This window comes from Megascapheus bottae, chromosome 8 (genome assembly GCF_031878675.1).
Source record: "Megascapheus bottae isolate mThoBot1 chromosome 8, mThoBot2.hap1, whole genome shotgun sequence".
NCBI classification, from domain to species: domain Eukaryota; kingdom Metazoa; phylum Chordata; class Mammalia; order Rodentia; family Geomyidae; genus Megascapheus; species Megascapheus bottae.
The window spans coordinates 13,745,745-13,761,099 of NC_143516.1; the positions used below are offsets into that span (position 1 = coordinate 13,745,745).

At 40.3% G+C, this 15,355-nt stretch overlaps 1 protein-coding gene across 1 annotated transcript; it reads left to right on the forward strand.

Moving 5' to 3' along the window:
* Positions 1-562: 562 nt before the first annotated feature.
* On the forward strand, positions 563-12,273 carry Fbxo30 (F-box protein 30). The gene is made up of 3 exons (XM_090338001.1): positions 563-914; positions 6,766-8,821; positions 11,972-12,273. The coding sequence occupies exons 2-3, from the start codon at positions 6,782-6,784 to the stop codon at positions 12,173-12,175; spliced, it is 2,244 nt and encodes a 747-aa protein (XP_090194127.1). The 5' UTR covers positions 563-914; positions 6,766-6,781; the 3' UTR covers positions 12,176-12,273.
* Positions 12,274-15,355: the final 3,082 nt, after the last annotated feature.

The window sequence follows — 15,355 nt, forward strand, 5'->3', positions numbered from 1 at the left end:
TGAAATGCTGAAAACAAACCAACCAACCACCAAACCAAAGGCCAAGGAAGCCTGTGTGACTCAGTCTCCCGCGGGGTCACCTGCCTGCTCCTCCCGCTTGAAGATCCGGGCGGGCCCATCTACAGCCAAATTCGATTTTTTTTTTATTTAAAAAAGGAAACCCTAATTTTTTCTTCTTCTTCCCCACCCCCCCCCCCACTTCAAGAACGGGACGTTGGCCTCGAGACTGACCTGAATTCTTCACTGCCAAGTCTTTTTTTCTAAGGAATAACCTTCGAGAGGGGAAAGCGGGAGGTCCACGGGATGAGGGGGGACTCCCCCCTCCACGCAGCACTCCCCGAGGGCCGCGGGATCGCGGGGCGCCCCGGGCGCCGCTGCCCCCGGCCCGCGGGGCCCCCGGGGCTCGGCGGACGCTGACCTCGTCCCGGAGCCCACGGCCGAGGGTCCACCATTCGTTCCAAGAAAGCAAGATTCTAAAATCGAACCGGCTCTGACAGTGCCGCGACACCGAGCGTCGGGAGCAGCGGGGCGTCCCCAGCTCCCACCACCCCCGAGCGCCACGGTCCCCACCCACCCCACCCCCCGGCCCAGCCCCATGGGCGCCGGAGAGTGAGAGGAGGAAGGTCAGAAGGCGGCGTGCGCGTCCCCGCCGAGCCCGGCGTGCGCGCCACCCGGCCTGCTTCTGCGTGCGCGCCGCCGGTGGGCGGGGCCGAGCGGGGCGGGGCGCGCGGAGAGGGCGGCCGCCTTTGGAAGAGGCCGCGGAGGAGAGAAAAGGCGGCGGCCCCGTGTGTGGAGAGCGGGCGCGGAGGAGGAGGAGGAGGCGGACCGCACCGGAGCGTTGGGGCGCGGAGCTTCGCGGGGCACGGCGGCCACGGCAACCCGGGGCCAGGGCCGCGGTTCGGCCGCACCGGCCGGTGAGTGTCCGGGAGGCCCCGCCCGCGGGGAGGCCGGCGCTCGGGCCGCGGAGCGCCGGGCAGGCTGCGGCCGAGCGGGGCGCGGACCTGGGGCTCCGGCGGCCGCGGGGACGGCGGCCCTGGCCGGGCCGGGGAGGAGCCGGGTCTGTGCGGCTCGGGACCGGGCGGGGTCGCCGTCCGGGGCACGCGGGGCCGGGGCGGTCAGTGTCCCCGGGGTCCGCCCCCCCACTCCCGCCGCCTCCGTGGTCAGCGGTTGCGGCGGTCAGCAAATGGCGACCCGAGGCACCGAGCCCCCCCCCCTCCCGAGACCCCCTGTCTGGGGCGGTGCGGGTGCGCTGGGGAAGGGGGCAGGAGTTGTCAAAGTTTCAGGGAACCCCGGGATCCCGGGAAGCCGCGCCTCCCGGGCGTCCAGAGCGAGTCGGGATTCGCTGGGGACCAACGGGTTAAAGGAAGACTCGGGGCGGCCTGGAAAGTCTGGGCGGGATGAGCGAAGTTGGTAACTTTTCCATTCATGGAAGCGAGTCGGCTCGGCTGGGCCGCAGCCCCGGTTCCCCGGCGCCCCGCGGGGCCCGGCGGACCTGCGGGGGGTGGCGGGACGGGGCGCCCGGGGTCTCGGGGCGCCGGCCCTGCGCTCCGCGGGGGACCTACGAACGTGACGCCGTGGCGGCCGACCGACCGGGAGCGCCGTCCGCTCCCCTCCCCAGCCGCTCCGGCCTTTCACTTCTTGAGCCCCCCCGCAGTTAAATCCTGGCTAGAAGACGCTTGGCAACGGAATTGACCCTGTTTTCTTTTTTTTTAAATTTCTTGAGCTAACTTTTTTTTTTTGACTCCCAGCCAAGATAAAAGTTATTTATGGGCATCCTGATACCAATGTAGGTTAGGTTAAAAACTCTTAATACAACCCCCTCCCGCCCCCCCAACTTTCTAGATAGAAAATGAACAGGTTTTTACCTTGGTTTGTTTGAAAGTTTTTTGTTTTTTTTTTTAAATAGTTCAGTTGTCTTGGCAAAAGGAAGAACACCGTAAAATGCACCTTTAGGAGTTTTTTTTTTTTTTTTTCCTCAAGGATTAGATTTCAGTATATGGTTTTCGTTGAATCACTCTTCTTTATGCTTAGTCACTGTTTCTCACTGTGGAAGTTTAATTGGGGACAGCGTGGTGTCTTGCTAACTCTGTAAATTGCCAGTTTGTTTTTACTTGGTGTTTTAATTGACATAAACTTTCCCCTCCCTCCCCCCACCATGGGTGATTCTAGAAATGCAACTGAAGTTTGTTCAAGTTGACCAAAATGTTTAGCCTGAACCTAGGTTTCTAGGATTGGGAGACTTGCTTTTTTTTTTTTTTTTTTTTTAAGTACAGAGTATTCTAATAAAATGTTCCATTAAAATAAAATACTGCATACATAGTTGCTAACATTTTTTAACAATGTATGTAGTCAGAGAGGTATTTTAAAGTCACCAAAATAAGCATTGGTTAATGTGTTTAGTATTTGATCTCTAAGCCAGGTCTCTAAGACATGTGACTATTGAGATATTCGAAGGGATCTGCTAAGACTATTTTGATAAAGGGAGTTAATGAACACTGGGCATCGTATTTTAGATTTGTAAATTTGATGTATTTGTAAACTTGATGTTTTGGCGTTACACAAGAGCATACATCAAACTTCCTTTTAACAAGAAGTATGTCTTTTATTTTTAAAGAATAATGTTAGCACTAGATACACTAGATCGCTGCATTTAAGGAGCTTCGTAAATTTAACCAGATATAAAAACAATTGTCCATGAAGTTTTATGTATAAATGTGGCATTTTCTGAGAACTACATGTTCATGTCTTATTGGACACAGAATTATAAACATCCTTCAGAGATGTAGATTGACTTCAGAGTACAGTAACTGCCTCAAGGCCAAACGCTGAGTGTCCTTGGCAGGCCACTCAGTAAGGCCAAGACACCTACACTCTGCACTGAGGTCTGCAGCTCTGGGGCTCTGGTGGGACGACTGGAACAGAGCATCAGTTCACACAGGTTCTTAGTGTATTTACTAATACCGCTCCCATTCCTGATGTAGAGCTATGATAACTTAATTTGTTTGCTTAGTGGAGAACTTTCAAGTCACAACTTTCACTTTGAAACCAGCTGTCACCATGACCATATTTAGAAGTAGAAAATGTATTTTTTCTATTATATCACATCTGGAAGGGTATGTACTTGAATTTTTTTCATGTAATTTATTCATCTTATAAACAAATCCAAGAGCAGAAGTTTAGTAAAAACAATTATATGTTGTAACTCACTGACCCATTTGGACAGGGACATGTGTTGCATGAGTTGGCAGTCTCGTGATAGAGTATATATATTGCCTTGTTGAGCCATCTTCACTCCCCTCTTTTTAATTTTTTTTCTTTTTTATATATTTTTTATTGTAATTAATAGAAGGGTTACGTTATATTCACCAGATAGAAGGTGTATTACTTCACAAAGATTGATACCCTTTCTCATGTCTTGGTCCCCATTTCCCTACCCCCCACCCTCTTTTTTAAATTTTTTAACTTTTTATTGTTATGTTTGTTTATTTTCAGTGCTGAGGATTGAACCTAGGCCCATACATATTCTAGACAAGGGCTCTACCACTGAGTTACACCTCCAAATCTCTGCCCCATATACCCTTTTAAAAACTAAGGCGAACTGGGTGGCAGTGGCTCAGGTCTGTAATCTTCAACAGTCTGAGATATAAGTGTCATGGTTGATAGCCAGCCTACACAGGAAAGTCTGTGAGACTCTCGTCTTTAAATAACTACCAAAATGCCAGAAGTGAAACTGTGGCTCATGTAGTAGAGTGCCAACATTGAGCAAAAAAACAGAGACAGTGCCTTGGTCCTGAATTCAGACCCCCGGACTAGCACATGTGCGCACGCGCGTGAGAATAGACAAAATGTCCATAGTTTTATTAGGATGATTAAAACGCAAGGCACCCAATCAGTAATCAACACGTTAGCATTTACCACATACTAGTATCTTTGACTATATGAAGGGTGATATTTGCGCTGAGATGCTTCTGGCAACATTGCACTAATAGACTTATTTGTAACAATGGTTAATCAATTAAACAAGTCTGTTGAGTTCCACATCAGCCATACTTTAGGACAACATGCTATTATATTAAGTAGGATTCTCTTTTGTCTAATGCCATGTTATAATATTAAGCAATAGGCTAGTGCCACTCCCTGTGTAAAGCTTCTCCTCATCCTGTATCCTTGAGCACCTGTCAAGTCCCAACACCAGCCTCCCTAGTCCTGGGGCTGACCACTGTCCTTGGGCTTTCTCAAGGCTGTGCTCTACCACTTGAGCCATAGCACCACTTGAGGCCTTTTCTGTGTATGTGGTAGGGAGAAATTGAACCCAAAGCTTCATGCATCCTAGGCAAACACTCTACCACTAGGCTACGCTCCCAGCCCCCAATCCTTGTCTTTTTTTTTTTTTATTGATGCCTTTTCATTTAGTTTTTCTCATTAACTAGCCTGCAGAGTTGATTAGCAATTAAAATAATGGAGCAGCATCAAAGTAAATGTTTCCTCTCTTTTTTTAATCAGTGTTATTTCTTAAGTTTTTTTTTTTTTAAACCATGAAAGATTGATGTTTCCTTCATTGGATTTACCTTTCCCATTGATGTACTTTTAAAATAGATGTTATAGCTATCTCTAATCCAAATATAACACCTGTTAGCTCACTATCTAGGTACTTAATTAATATATGAACACCACTGACTTTCTCTTTTCTTTTTCTTTTTTGTCTGAGACAGAAACTCAACTCCATACTTGATAAATTTGTTGGTAGAGTCAAGTCTCCAACCCCTCCCCCTCTCTCCTCCACCATTGACATTCAAGCCAACATAATGCTCTAACTTTGACTCATATTGGTTGCCGTAAGGTATATCCATAACTCCATATCTTTTCATGGAGTATATAGTTGAAATCAAAAATCTCAGTTTTTTGGAATCTATTTTGTTATTTTATTGCAGGTCTTGTTATTTGCACAAATCTGATTAAGGCTGAATTTTGAACACTGGGGCTACAATAGTGAGATCAAGATGGCTGTGATGTCTGGAACTTGAAGTTTTCCTTTAGGCTAGATATTAAAATTATTATTCACTTTGAGTTGTTTTAGTACTACCAAGGAAAATATACTATTTGATAACTAGACATAAGAAACTTTATTTGCAATACATGAAAAAGTAATATTTAGCTGAGCGCAGTGGCTTACACCTGTAATCCTAGCTAATCAGGAGGCTGACACCTGAGGATCACAGTTCAAAGCCAGCCCAGTCACTAAAGTCCATGAGACTTTTTTTTTTTTTTTTTGCCAGTCCTGGGCTTGAGCTCAGGGCCTGAGCACTGTCCTTGGACTTTCTCAAGGCTAAAGCTCTACCACTTGAGCCTCAGCACAACTTTTGGCTTTTTTCTGTGTATGTGGTACCGAGGAATCAAACCCAGGTCTTTGTACATGCTAGGCAAGCACTCTACCACTAGGCCAAATTCCCGGCCCTTAAAACTATTTTTAAAAATAGTTTGTCAACCACAGAGTATGTGTTGGCAAGGTACTTCTGTAGAGAAAGTTGAAACTATTGTAAAGTTTTTAATAAAACTTTTTCCCGAAATTCTTATTAAAGTGTAAGTTAAGATAGATATTATTTGCCATGCTCTTTAACTGTGCTTCCACAGAGTTAAAAGAAACATTGAGTTTTAAGTTAAGTCCATCTTGATTGAAGCCTCAGTGTAGTAACATGTTTTTTTACCAGTCCTTCTGTCGCTGTTCAACAGATGAAATTGGGGCTGTTCAGTTTAAAATCCATTTCACAAGATTTGTGAGTAACTGTGGATTGCTTTGCTAAAACATTTTAAATTTGCTAATTGTGATCTTAATCTGAAAGACAATACATCTGGAAGAGTTTTATATTGTGAGAAGCTGAAGACTCGCTCTCTCCAGGCACATTTCAGAATGCTCCATGTTCTTATCTCTTTATATGTTGACCTGTGCAATGGAATTGAACTTGATTCTTCTTTTTGTGGCTATTTTGAGAATTGGTGAATATATATATATATATATATATATATGTTATGTTTATGTGGGGCACTATCAATGCATATTATGTAGAAGTTTTAAACATGCATCTTCATAGTAAAGTAATACGTTCTTATAATTAGAAAGGAGCAAAAAGACTTTTGTGACCACAGGGTGATTAAGGGTTGGAATAAACTACAAGCAAAGTTGTGTAATCTCCATTCCTCAAATAACATCTTAAAATTGAATCGCCAGTTACTGAAGAGCTGTGTTATTTTCTTGAACATCAGTATGTAAACATGTCTGCTTCTCTTTTTACATTGGTCAGATACAGATTTAAGTTCATCTTTTGCCACTTAGCTAGGCAGATGACTCTTGGCGTACTTAATCATTTTGGAACCTCAAATTACTCTGGGATTTAAGTGACTTAATATATGTTAAAAAGGATAAAAGTAAGTTTCTTCAGACTCAACTTCAGAATAACAAGTAAGTATTCTAGATATGTTATGAGTTTTACTGTTTTTTGAAACATTCAGAGAAAGGATGCTATGGAAAAAGCTCTTTTATTTAAATCCTTGAGAGCTCATTACTCAGCTTCTGCCTTTGAAAGTTGTTTGCTCTTTTTTGCATTTAACTTAGAATTGTTACCTTTTTTTAGAATAGTTATCTTCTTTCTTTTTTATTAGTTCTCAAGAATAAAGGCATTCATTTGGTTTATATTATTAAAATTTTTCAAAAATGGACTACTTCTTAACTAACTTGGTTTCTTTTATTTTTTCTATTTCAAAAACTAGAGCTGGATTGGCCAGTATGGAGGAGGAACTGCAGCATTCACACTGTGTGAATTGTGTCAGTAGGCGCTGTATGACCAGACCTGAGCCTGGGATTTCCTGTGACTTGATTGGTTGTCCATTGGTTTGTGGAGCAGTTTTCCACTCTTGTAAAGCTGATGAGCATCGACTTTTATGTCCTTTTGAGCGAGTGCCTTGCTTAAATAGTGACTTTGGATGTCCATTTACTCTGGCCCGTAATAAAGTTGCTGAACATCTAGAAATGTGTCCTGCAAGTGTAGTGTGCTGTACTATGGAGTGGAACCGATGGCCAGTTAGTTATGCAGACCGGAAATCCTATGAAAATCTAAGCAGAGATGTTGATGAAGTGGCACAACTAGATATGGCCTTGGCCCTTCAAGATCAAAGGATGCTCTTAGAATCACTCAAAGTAGCCACCATGATGTCAAAAGCAACTGATAAAGTATCTGAACCTAGAGAGCAAATCTCTGTTAAATCAAGTGTCCAAGAAATTCCACATGCTAATGGTTTGGTGTCTGTTGATGAAGAATCTTATGGTGCACTTTATCAAGCTACTGTAGAGACGACCCGAAGTTTGGCTGCTGCATTAGATATCCTAAACACTGCCACAAGAGACCTTGGCATGTTAAATACAAGTCCCCATGCCACTACAAATGAAGTGGATGAAGGACAAAATGCCAGAGAAAGCCCACAAGATAGAAACTTAAAAGACCAGGATGGTCTTCGAGACGATGAGATAGGGGCAGTAGGTGGAATTGACTATAATGGCACAAGTCAGAATGCCCCGTCAGAACAAAATGGTTCAAGTGATCTATTATGTGACCTGAACTCAAGTTCTTATGGCACTTCTACTCTTTGTAACGGGTTTTCTTTGGAAAACATATGCACACAGGTCAAAGACGATGATCAGAATTTTCGTGGTGACTCAGTTCAAAGTAACTTAACAAATGGAGAATGCATAGCATCAGATGGTACTTCAGAGCCTTCCGATTCACTTTCAGTAGGAGCACAACTTAGGGAAATACTTCCATCCAGTGCTTTGCCTAATGGCACAGTTCAGCATATCCTCATGCCAGATGGTGAAGATGAAGGAGAATTGTATTGGAAAAAAGTAGACCTGGGGGACTTGAGAAATATGGATGTTTTATCTTTAAATCATACTCCTTCATTCAAATTTCTCTCTAATTCATGTTGGTCTAAAGCAAAGGAAGATAAGGCTGTAGATACATCTGACTTGGAAGTTGGAGAAGATCCCATGGGCCTCCAAGGAATCGATCTGATTACAGCAGCATTACTCTTTTGTCTAGGAGATTCGCCAGGAGGAAGAGGAATATCAGATAGTCGCATGGTTGATGTATACCACATTGACTTTGGGACACAGACTTTTTCACTTCCATCTGCAATATTAGCTACAAATACAATGGTTGGGGAAATAGCTTCAGCTTCAGCTTGTGATCACGCCAATCCACAACTGTCAAATCCAAGCCCTTTTCAGACACTTGGGCTGGATTTGGTGTTAGAATGTGTTGCTAGATACCAGCCTAAGCAGCGTTCAATGTTTACCTTTGTGTGTGGACAGTTATTTAGAAGAAAGGAGTTTTCTTCACATTTTAAGAATGTGCATGGTGACATTCATGCTGGACTCAATGGATGGATGGAACAGAGGTGTCCTTTAGCTTACTATGGTTGTACCTATTCCCAGCGTAGATTTTGTCCATCAACACTAGGAGCAAAGATCATACATGACCGCCATTTGAGGTCATTTGGAGTTCAGCCATCTATATCTACGGTATTAGCAGAGCCTTCTAGAAACTGTGTATTGGGATTACATAGTGACCATCTAAGTAGTCTTCCTTTTGAGGTCCTGCAACATATTGCAGGCTTTCTTGATGGCTTCAGTTTATGCCAGCTGTCGTGTGTATCCAGGCTAATGAGGGATGTGTGTGGCAGTCTGCTTCAGTCTCGAGGAATGGTTATACTACAGTGGGGGAAAAAGAAGTATCCAGAAGGAAATTCATCATGGCAGATAAAGGAAAAGGTTAGTTCAATCCTCACCAGATCTACGAATTTAAGGAGTATGCAGTAGTACTACTGAATTAACATAGTGAATACCTTGCTGAGAAATTGGTTATCCTATAAAGTCAACAGCATGGGGCATTTTTAAAATGAAACAAAGAACTAGAGTAGGATTGTTTGCCATAATCACAGATTGCAAATTTCTCAGCTCTAGACTCTGACCTGGGAAGGGACACTTGTCTTCAGAGGAGCAGTGCTGCACTTCACTCTGTTAACAGCTTCCTTTACATCTGTGTTGCAGTCTTCTAATGTCTGAAACAGTTTCATTGTATGGCAATAGAGACCACCAGGAGACTTTTTCTTGATTGCAATTACCTCTGTTAGCAGTTGTGTATGTCAAATTATATTGTGGATAGCTAGGCTTGCTACAGTTCAAAGGAGTGATGCCTACTACAAATCTAGGCAGAGCTGGCTCTATCAGTTCCTTCTTGAGATATGTTTGCTTAGCTTCTGTTTGAAGCCCTCTTCAATAAAAAGTAAAAAGAATTGCAGCCAAGCCCAGTGGCTCACTGAGATCTGAGGATCATAGTTCAAAGCCACTTTAGGCAAGAAAGTCCATGAGACTCTTATCTCCAATTAACCTCTAAAATGGCAGAAGTAGAGCTGTGGCTCAAGTGGTAGAGCACTAGCACTGAGCAAAACCAGCTTAGGGACAGTACTACTATTTTTCTTCTCTTTGAGGCCTTGATCAGTGAATGAACACGTGTTATTTTATGCTTTTTTTTTCCTCCCAAAAGGGCATCTGGTGGTAGAAGTTTTGTTTTAAAAGATGGTTGGTTTTTCCCTTTTGGGGATGAAACACTATGACCTCAGTTCTTATTCACTAGTATTAGCTTGGAATGAAATATTTTTCTGGGCATTTATAATAATCTCATCTAGCCTTTAAGTTTAAATTGCTATCAGTTACACAAATTACTAGACCTTATACTCTGGTCATTTTGTCAACAAAATAGACAAGCATCTACTGGATATCCCTAGTTGATTATCCCAGTTTTCTCAATCTCAGAATGTCCAATTTATTCCTCTACCCACTTTATCTCAGGAAAGGATGTTTTTGTCTAGTAAGCTGTCCACACCAATGGTCTGTGAGTTAGAACTGATTGCTTTTTACCTGTTTTCTTTCTATATCTAGGTAATTAAATCCTTTTATTCTCTCTGTTTGCATACCTGCCAGATTTGCCTGTTTGTCTCTGTACACTTTCCCTAGTTCTGGCTCTCATCTTTCTCTTCTGGAGTACTACCACAGTTCCCTGTTCAGGCTCTAGTTCCAGTGGGCTTCTCTCCAACTCTGTACAAAAATTATCATTATGCATACGTTTTCTTAAATATACTTCTTGCAATATTAGTGTAATGTTTAGAACTTTGTTAGTATTTGTCCATTGCCCTTTTGGAAAAGAGGCTGTCACTTTAGCAAAAGCATGTGCAACTTTTCATAATCTCATCCGTACTTAATCTTCTGCTTTTTTTCCTTTCACTTTGACTCCCTGCCACATTGACTTGTTCATGTTTTCCTTCTTCTTTCTCAGCTTCTGAATGTGCTTTCCGTGGCACTCACATTTCAACAGCTATAACATACATACAGTCCTCCCTGGACACCAAGGGATGATCGTATTCAGGGTTCCCTGGCTTCTCCTGTTACCTAGGGTTAGCTTTTGTGTTTGTTTATTGCCAATTCTAGGGCTTGAACTCAGGGCCTGAACACTGTCCTTGAACTTTCTCAAGACTAGCCCTCTGCCACTTGAGCCACAGTGCTACTTCTGGCTTTTTCTTTGTATGTGGTATCAGGAAGGGAACCCAAAGCTTCATGCATCTAGGCAAGCACTGTTACCACTAGGCCACACTCAAGGCTCTTACACAGGGTTTTCTTAGTCTGCATTCATGCTTGTTACTTACGTTTATTAAGTTTCCATATATAAAGATGATATGGGGCAATAGCCATTGCTGAACTCAGCAAAGGGTTGCTGACTCATCAAAGGGGGAAGTAGCTCATATTTTTTCAGTAGACATGAACAGGGATGATAGATGAGTCTTTTGCCTAAAACCACATTTCATTGTATAGACTACAGTAAGATCCATTTGTTGCATAATTTTACTCTTTGAATCTAAACTTTTAGGAACATCTTTAATAAATTGAAGCAACTTTGTGGATTAAAAAATATTTTTAGGGGCTGGAAGTTTGGCCTAGTGGTAGAATGCTTGCCTAGCATGCATGAAGACCCAGGTTCAGTTCCTTGGTACCACATAATTACATAGAAAAAAAAAGTCAGAAGTGGTGCTGAGGCTCAAGTGGTAGAGCTCTAGTCTTGAGAAAGTCCAAGGACAAAGCTCAGGCCCTGAACTTTTAAGCCCAGGACTGGCAATAAATAAATAAATAAATAAATAAATATATATACACACACACACACACACACACACATATATATGTGTGTATATATATATATTTATATTTAGTAGTTTTAGTACTTGTGAATTGTGTTTAGATAAGCTAAACATCTTTTAGAATACTTTGTATGGAATGACAACAATGAATAAATCTGGGGAGAAAAAAGAATACTTGTCAGTATCTCCAAGTTATGAATATGATTACTTTCACATAAAAATAATAGTATGCAGTGTATACTGTTTTAGAAAGTAGCTCTACATTCATGTATACATACATTTGTTTTGTGCTAAATAAGCCAGATTGGGTATGAGTTTTAATGTTGGCTTTTATTTTTTATGTATTAGATTTATTGTCATCACTATCCTATAAAAGTGTCATAAACATTTTTTGGTAGGGAGGCGTGCGGAGGTCTTGAACTCTGGGCCTAGCCTCTGCCCCTGAGCTCTTCAGCTCAAGGCTGAAGCTATGGTACTACTTCTGGTTCTCTGTTAATTAGAGATAAGAGTCTCTCAGACTTTCCTGCCCTAGGCTAGGATTTCAGGTGTGACCCACTGGCTGGGCTTGTCATAAACATTTGATCAACACTTATATCCAAATATTCAAGTAGCTAACTACTTGAAACTTTATACTAGGTATTTCCCTTAACAGTAGAAATATATATATGTAATTAATTAATTTTGGTTTTCTGTAAATTGACCTGTTTAATTCTGAAATAGATTTTTCTTCTAGGTATGGCGATTCAGTACTGCATTTTGTTCTGTTGATGAATGGAAATTTGCTGACATCCTAAGCATGGCTGACCACTTGAAAAAATGCAGTTACAACGTGGTAGAGAAACGGGAGGAAGCAATCCCTCTGCCATGTATGTGTGTGACTCGAGAACTCACTAAAGAAGGACGTTCACTGCGCTCAGTTTTAAAACCTGTATTGTAAAAACTGTACCTTCTCGTGCACATTATACATAAAGGCACCTAATTTCTGTGTAATGTACGACACTTTTATTCATGCATTAAAGATTACAACTAGCAAAATTTATTGTCACTGTGTATATAAGTGTTTTGAGGTGACATATATTTTTATAAAGTACTGTTTAGTTTGAAAAAATTTGCCTTAATGTTTGAAATGTGTGAAATTTTTGGAACTTGCTGGACAGGGTGATCTAGTCTTTACATAAATTTCAGAATTAGTTTTTTTTTAATGGTGTGCATAATTAAACTTGTTGCTTCTAAACTAACAAGATCCTGACCAAACAACTTATTTCACATATTTTTCAGGTAATAAAAAAGCAAAGTTTTGATTCAGCTTGTTGTGGCCGAAGAATAACTTTCAGTTGCTTTTTAAGCATAAGATCGTTACAAAGCTTCAATTTTCCAGAATTCTCCTTTTACAATCAGTGATGCATACATAGGTGATCTCTGGTATAAACTGACATAATGCTTGAAGTCATGACTAATACTTAAATGATCCTATTTAAAATAATCCACAAAAGTGTTTTCATCTTAAGCTTTTACAACTCTTACACAGAAAGTGATTTATTTTTACGTTGCTTTATTTTTTATTAGATATCACATCCAGAGACCTCTTGGCAGTATGTTACATAAACTTCTTTTTGTTTTAACCCATCTGTTAAAGGAGGTAAATGCAAAACCAAAAATTGAGCCTGTAAATTTAATTTGAAACTATTGCTAGGTTTGAATTGGGCATATATGAATAAATTTTAAATGTTCAGAGTGCAAAGGGCTCAACTATTGTTTTCATAATCATTTGATGATTTGTTGTTTATAAAAATATAACATTATTTTAAGACACTTTAAACAGGAAATTTCATGGCTTCCTTATAATGTAACTGTCAAGCAGAAACCTGTCTTGGATGACAATCTCTTTGAAACATTTGCAAGCTAATTTCGGATATACTTCTAGTAGAAAGTAAGAGTTGTATCTTTGTATAATGGAAAAAATATTCAAAGACCTATTCTTGGAAGCTTTCCAAAATGATTTATCTATGATTAACTTGATATAGTGACCTTAAAAAGTGAATGTACATGTTATACCAATTTTAGAAATAAGTTGCAAAGATGAGAATTTATACCTAAATAATTGGTCCTCAGTACATTCTGGCATTTGGTAATATAAAGTGATGACAAACTACATGGTTATGAATGTCAAAACTTAGTCGTATCCTTCTTTTCTACATTGTTCCTGAGGGTTTATGGTTCATGGCTCATGATTCCCATATATGGCAATTGGGCTGAGCAGAGACGTTCTTTGGGCATTACAAAATTCGGAACTGCTTAAGATTTGTTTTGGTTGGATCAGTCTTTACTACAGTTGAACAATGCCGCAGTAAAGCCTAATCAATTGTTTTGCCTCATTTGTCATTTTCCTTTTAGAATAGTGATTTGTCAGTGCTTATGCTTTCTTTTCCAACTGTGAGATTAATTTACACTTGAAAAAAAATACATTGCTGTCAGAAAGCCAAAAGTAAGATATCACATACTTTAGAATAGAGCTCTGTCTTAAAGTTTTGCTGAAGAACGAGTCCACAGTTAGGACAGCACAGCATTAATCTTTGTTTTATGGCTATGATTTTTAAGTCAGTGAGTTTTAAGTTTAGACTCCTTGTTTCTACACCAGATCACTAGGTATTTAACATTGTTTTTCACGTCATATTTCTTTTGCACATCTTTCACTGTCCTTTTATTGTTTGTTATGCCACCATACTATTTTGGTAGAATGCATTCATTTCGCAACATGTGCTCAAGTTCTAATAAAATTGATGTTTTTCCCTTTATATGACTCATTAACTTAAAAACTTTCATTTAAATAAAATCATAATACTTGTTTAACAAATTCCAGAGGCATTCTTTTTTTTTAATTTAATTTTGACCTGTGTGTTCCTGGAGTGGCTGGTTGGTGTTGATCATTTCTTACTTTGATTTTACTATTGAACTACTTCTTTTTTAAAATGAAAAGCTTACTAGTTAGCTTTCTCTGCTTCCTCAGTGTCTTGGTAGTGCTATCTAGGGGTATTGCAGGGCTAGAGACTTTCTGGCATGGTTATTCCTTTAAAACCTGTAATGAGAACCTTGTGTTTACCCTCTTAGGCATGAAAAGGTTTGTATGTTGGCCTGGTAGATTGTAAATTGAGAAGTCTGTTGATCTCTTGATCTTTGTCAAACAGCAAGATAAAAGGCAAGCTTCAGAATAGAGCATAGTATATTCTCTCACTCGCATACTAGCTGTAGCTTTCCTTCCCACTTTCCCTCTGTCTTTCTTATTTGAGGCGGGAATAGTTTGTTCCAATAGCTATTTTCTTGCACATTAAGATAAATCTTATAGGAAAGCCTGGAATGTAGCAAGTTATCTTGTCTTCTGATATATTGTTGGAATGGGATATATGTGTGTGTATATACATATAACAGTAGTTCATGAGTAGTGTGGTTAAATCATATATTATCTTAGTCTTACAGCCATGTAATAAAACAATAGTGACTGATATTTTACTGTCATTAGCATTTTAGTGGAGTTTCTTTATAGTGCCTGTTAGTGCATTTAACTTAGTTACCTCTGTCTCCCTTTGCTTAGTAGTTTCAGTCATGTGAACATATTAGACTTTTAGAATAAGCAGAAGTTAGAAATAAAGAAATATACTGGATCCAATTTTGATTGGATTCTACAAAAGTACTTGTATAAAGGTGCTCTCAACCCTGTCAGTAAGAGAGATTAATGATTGAGTTTCTGGTTTGTGAATAGTATAGAATCTTTTCTTGGTCTTGGGCCTTGTTCTGCATATCCCGTCCATGTTATTGCTGTTCCTGTAACATTGACTATTGTGATCTTAAGAATATTGAAGGTAATGGAGTTTTCAAGAAACTTCCACACCCATTGAATATTTGGTGATTTGTATTACTACATTGATAACAAGTTTGACAGGTACCAATTGACTACTTTGAGGTGTTTGAATGCAAAACACAGAAAATCTTGTATTTTGCATTCTAGAAAAATTGGAGTTTCTTTTCTCAATTTTCTTTGGAAAAATTAAACATTAAAACTGTGTTCATGTGTAATACATCACATTGAGTGATGATGTTACTGGCAAGGATGTTTGTTTTG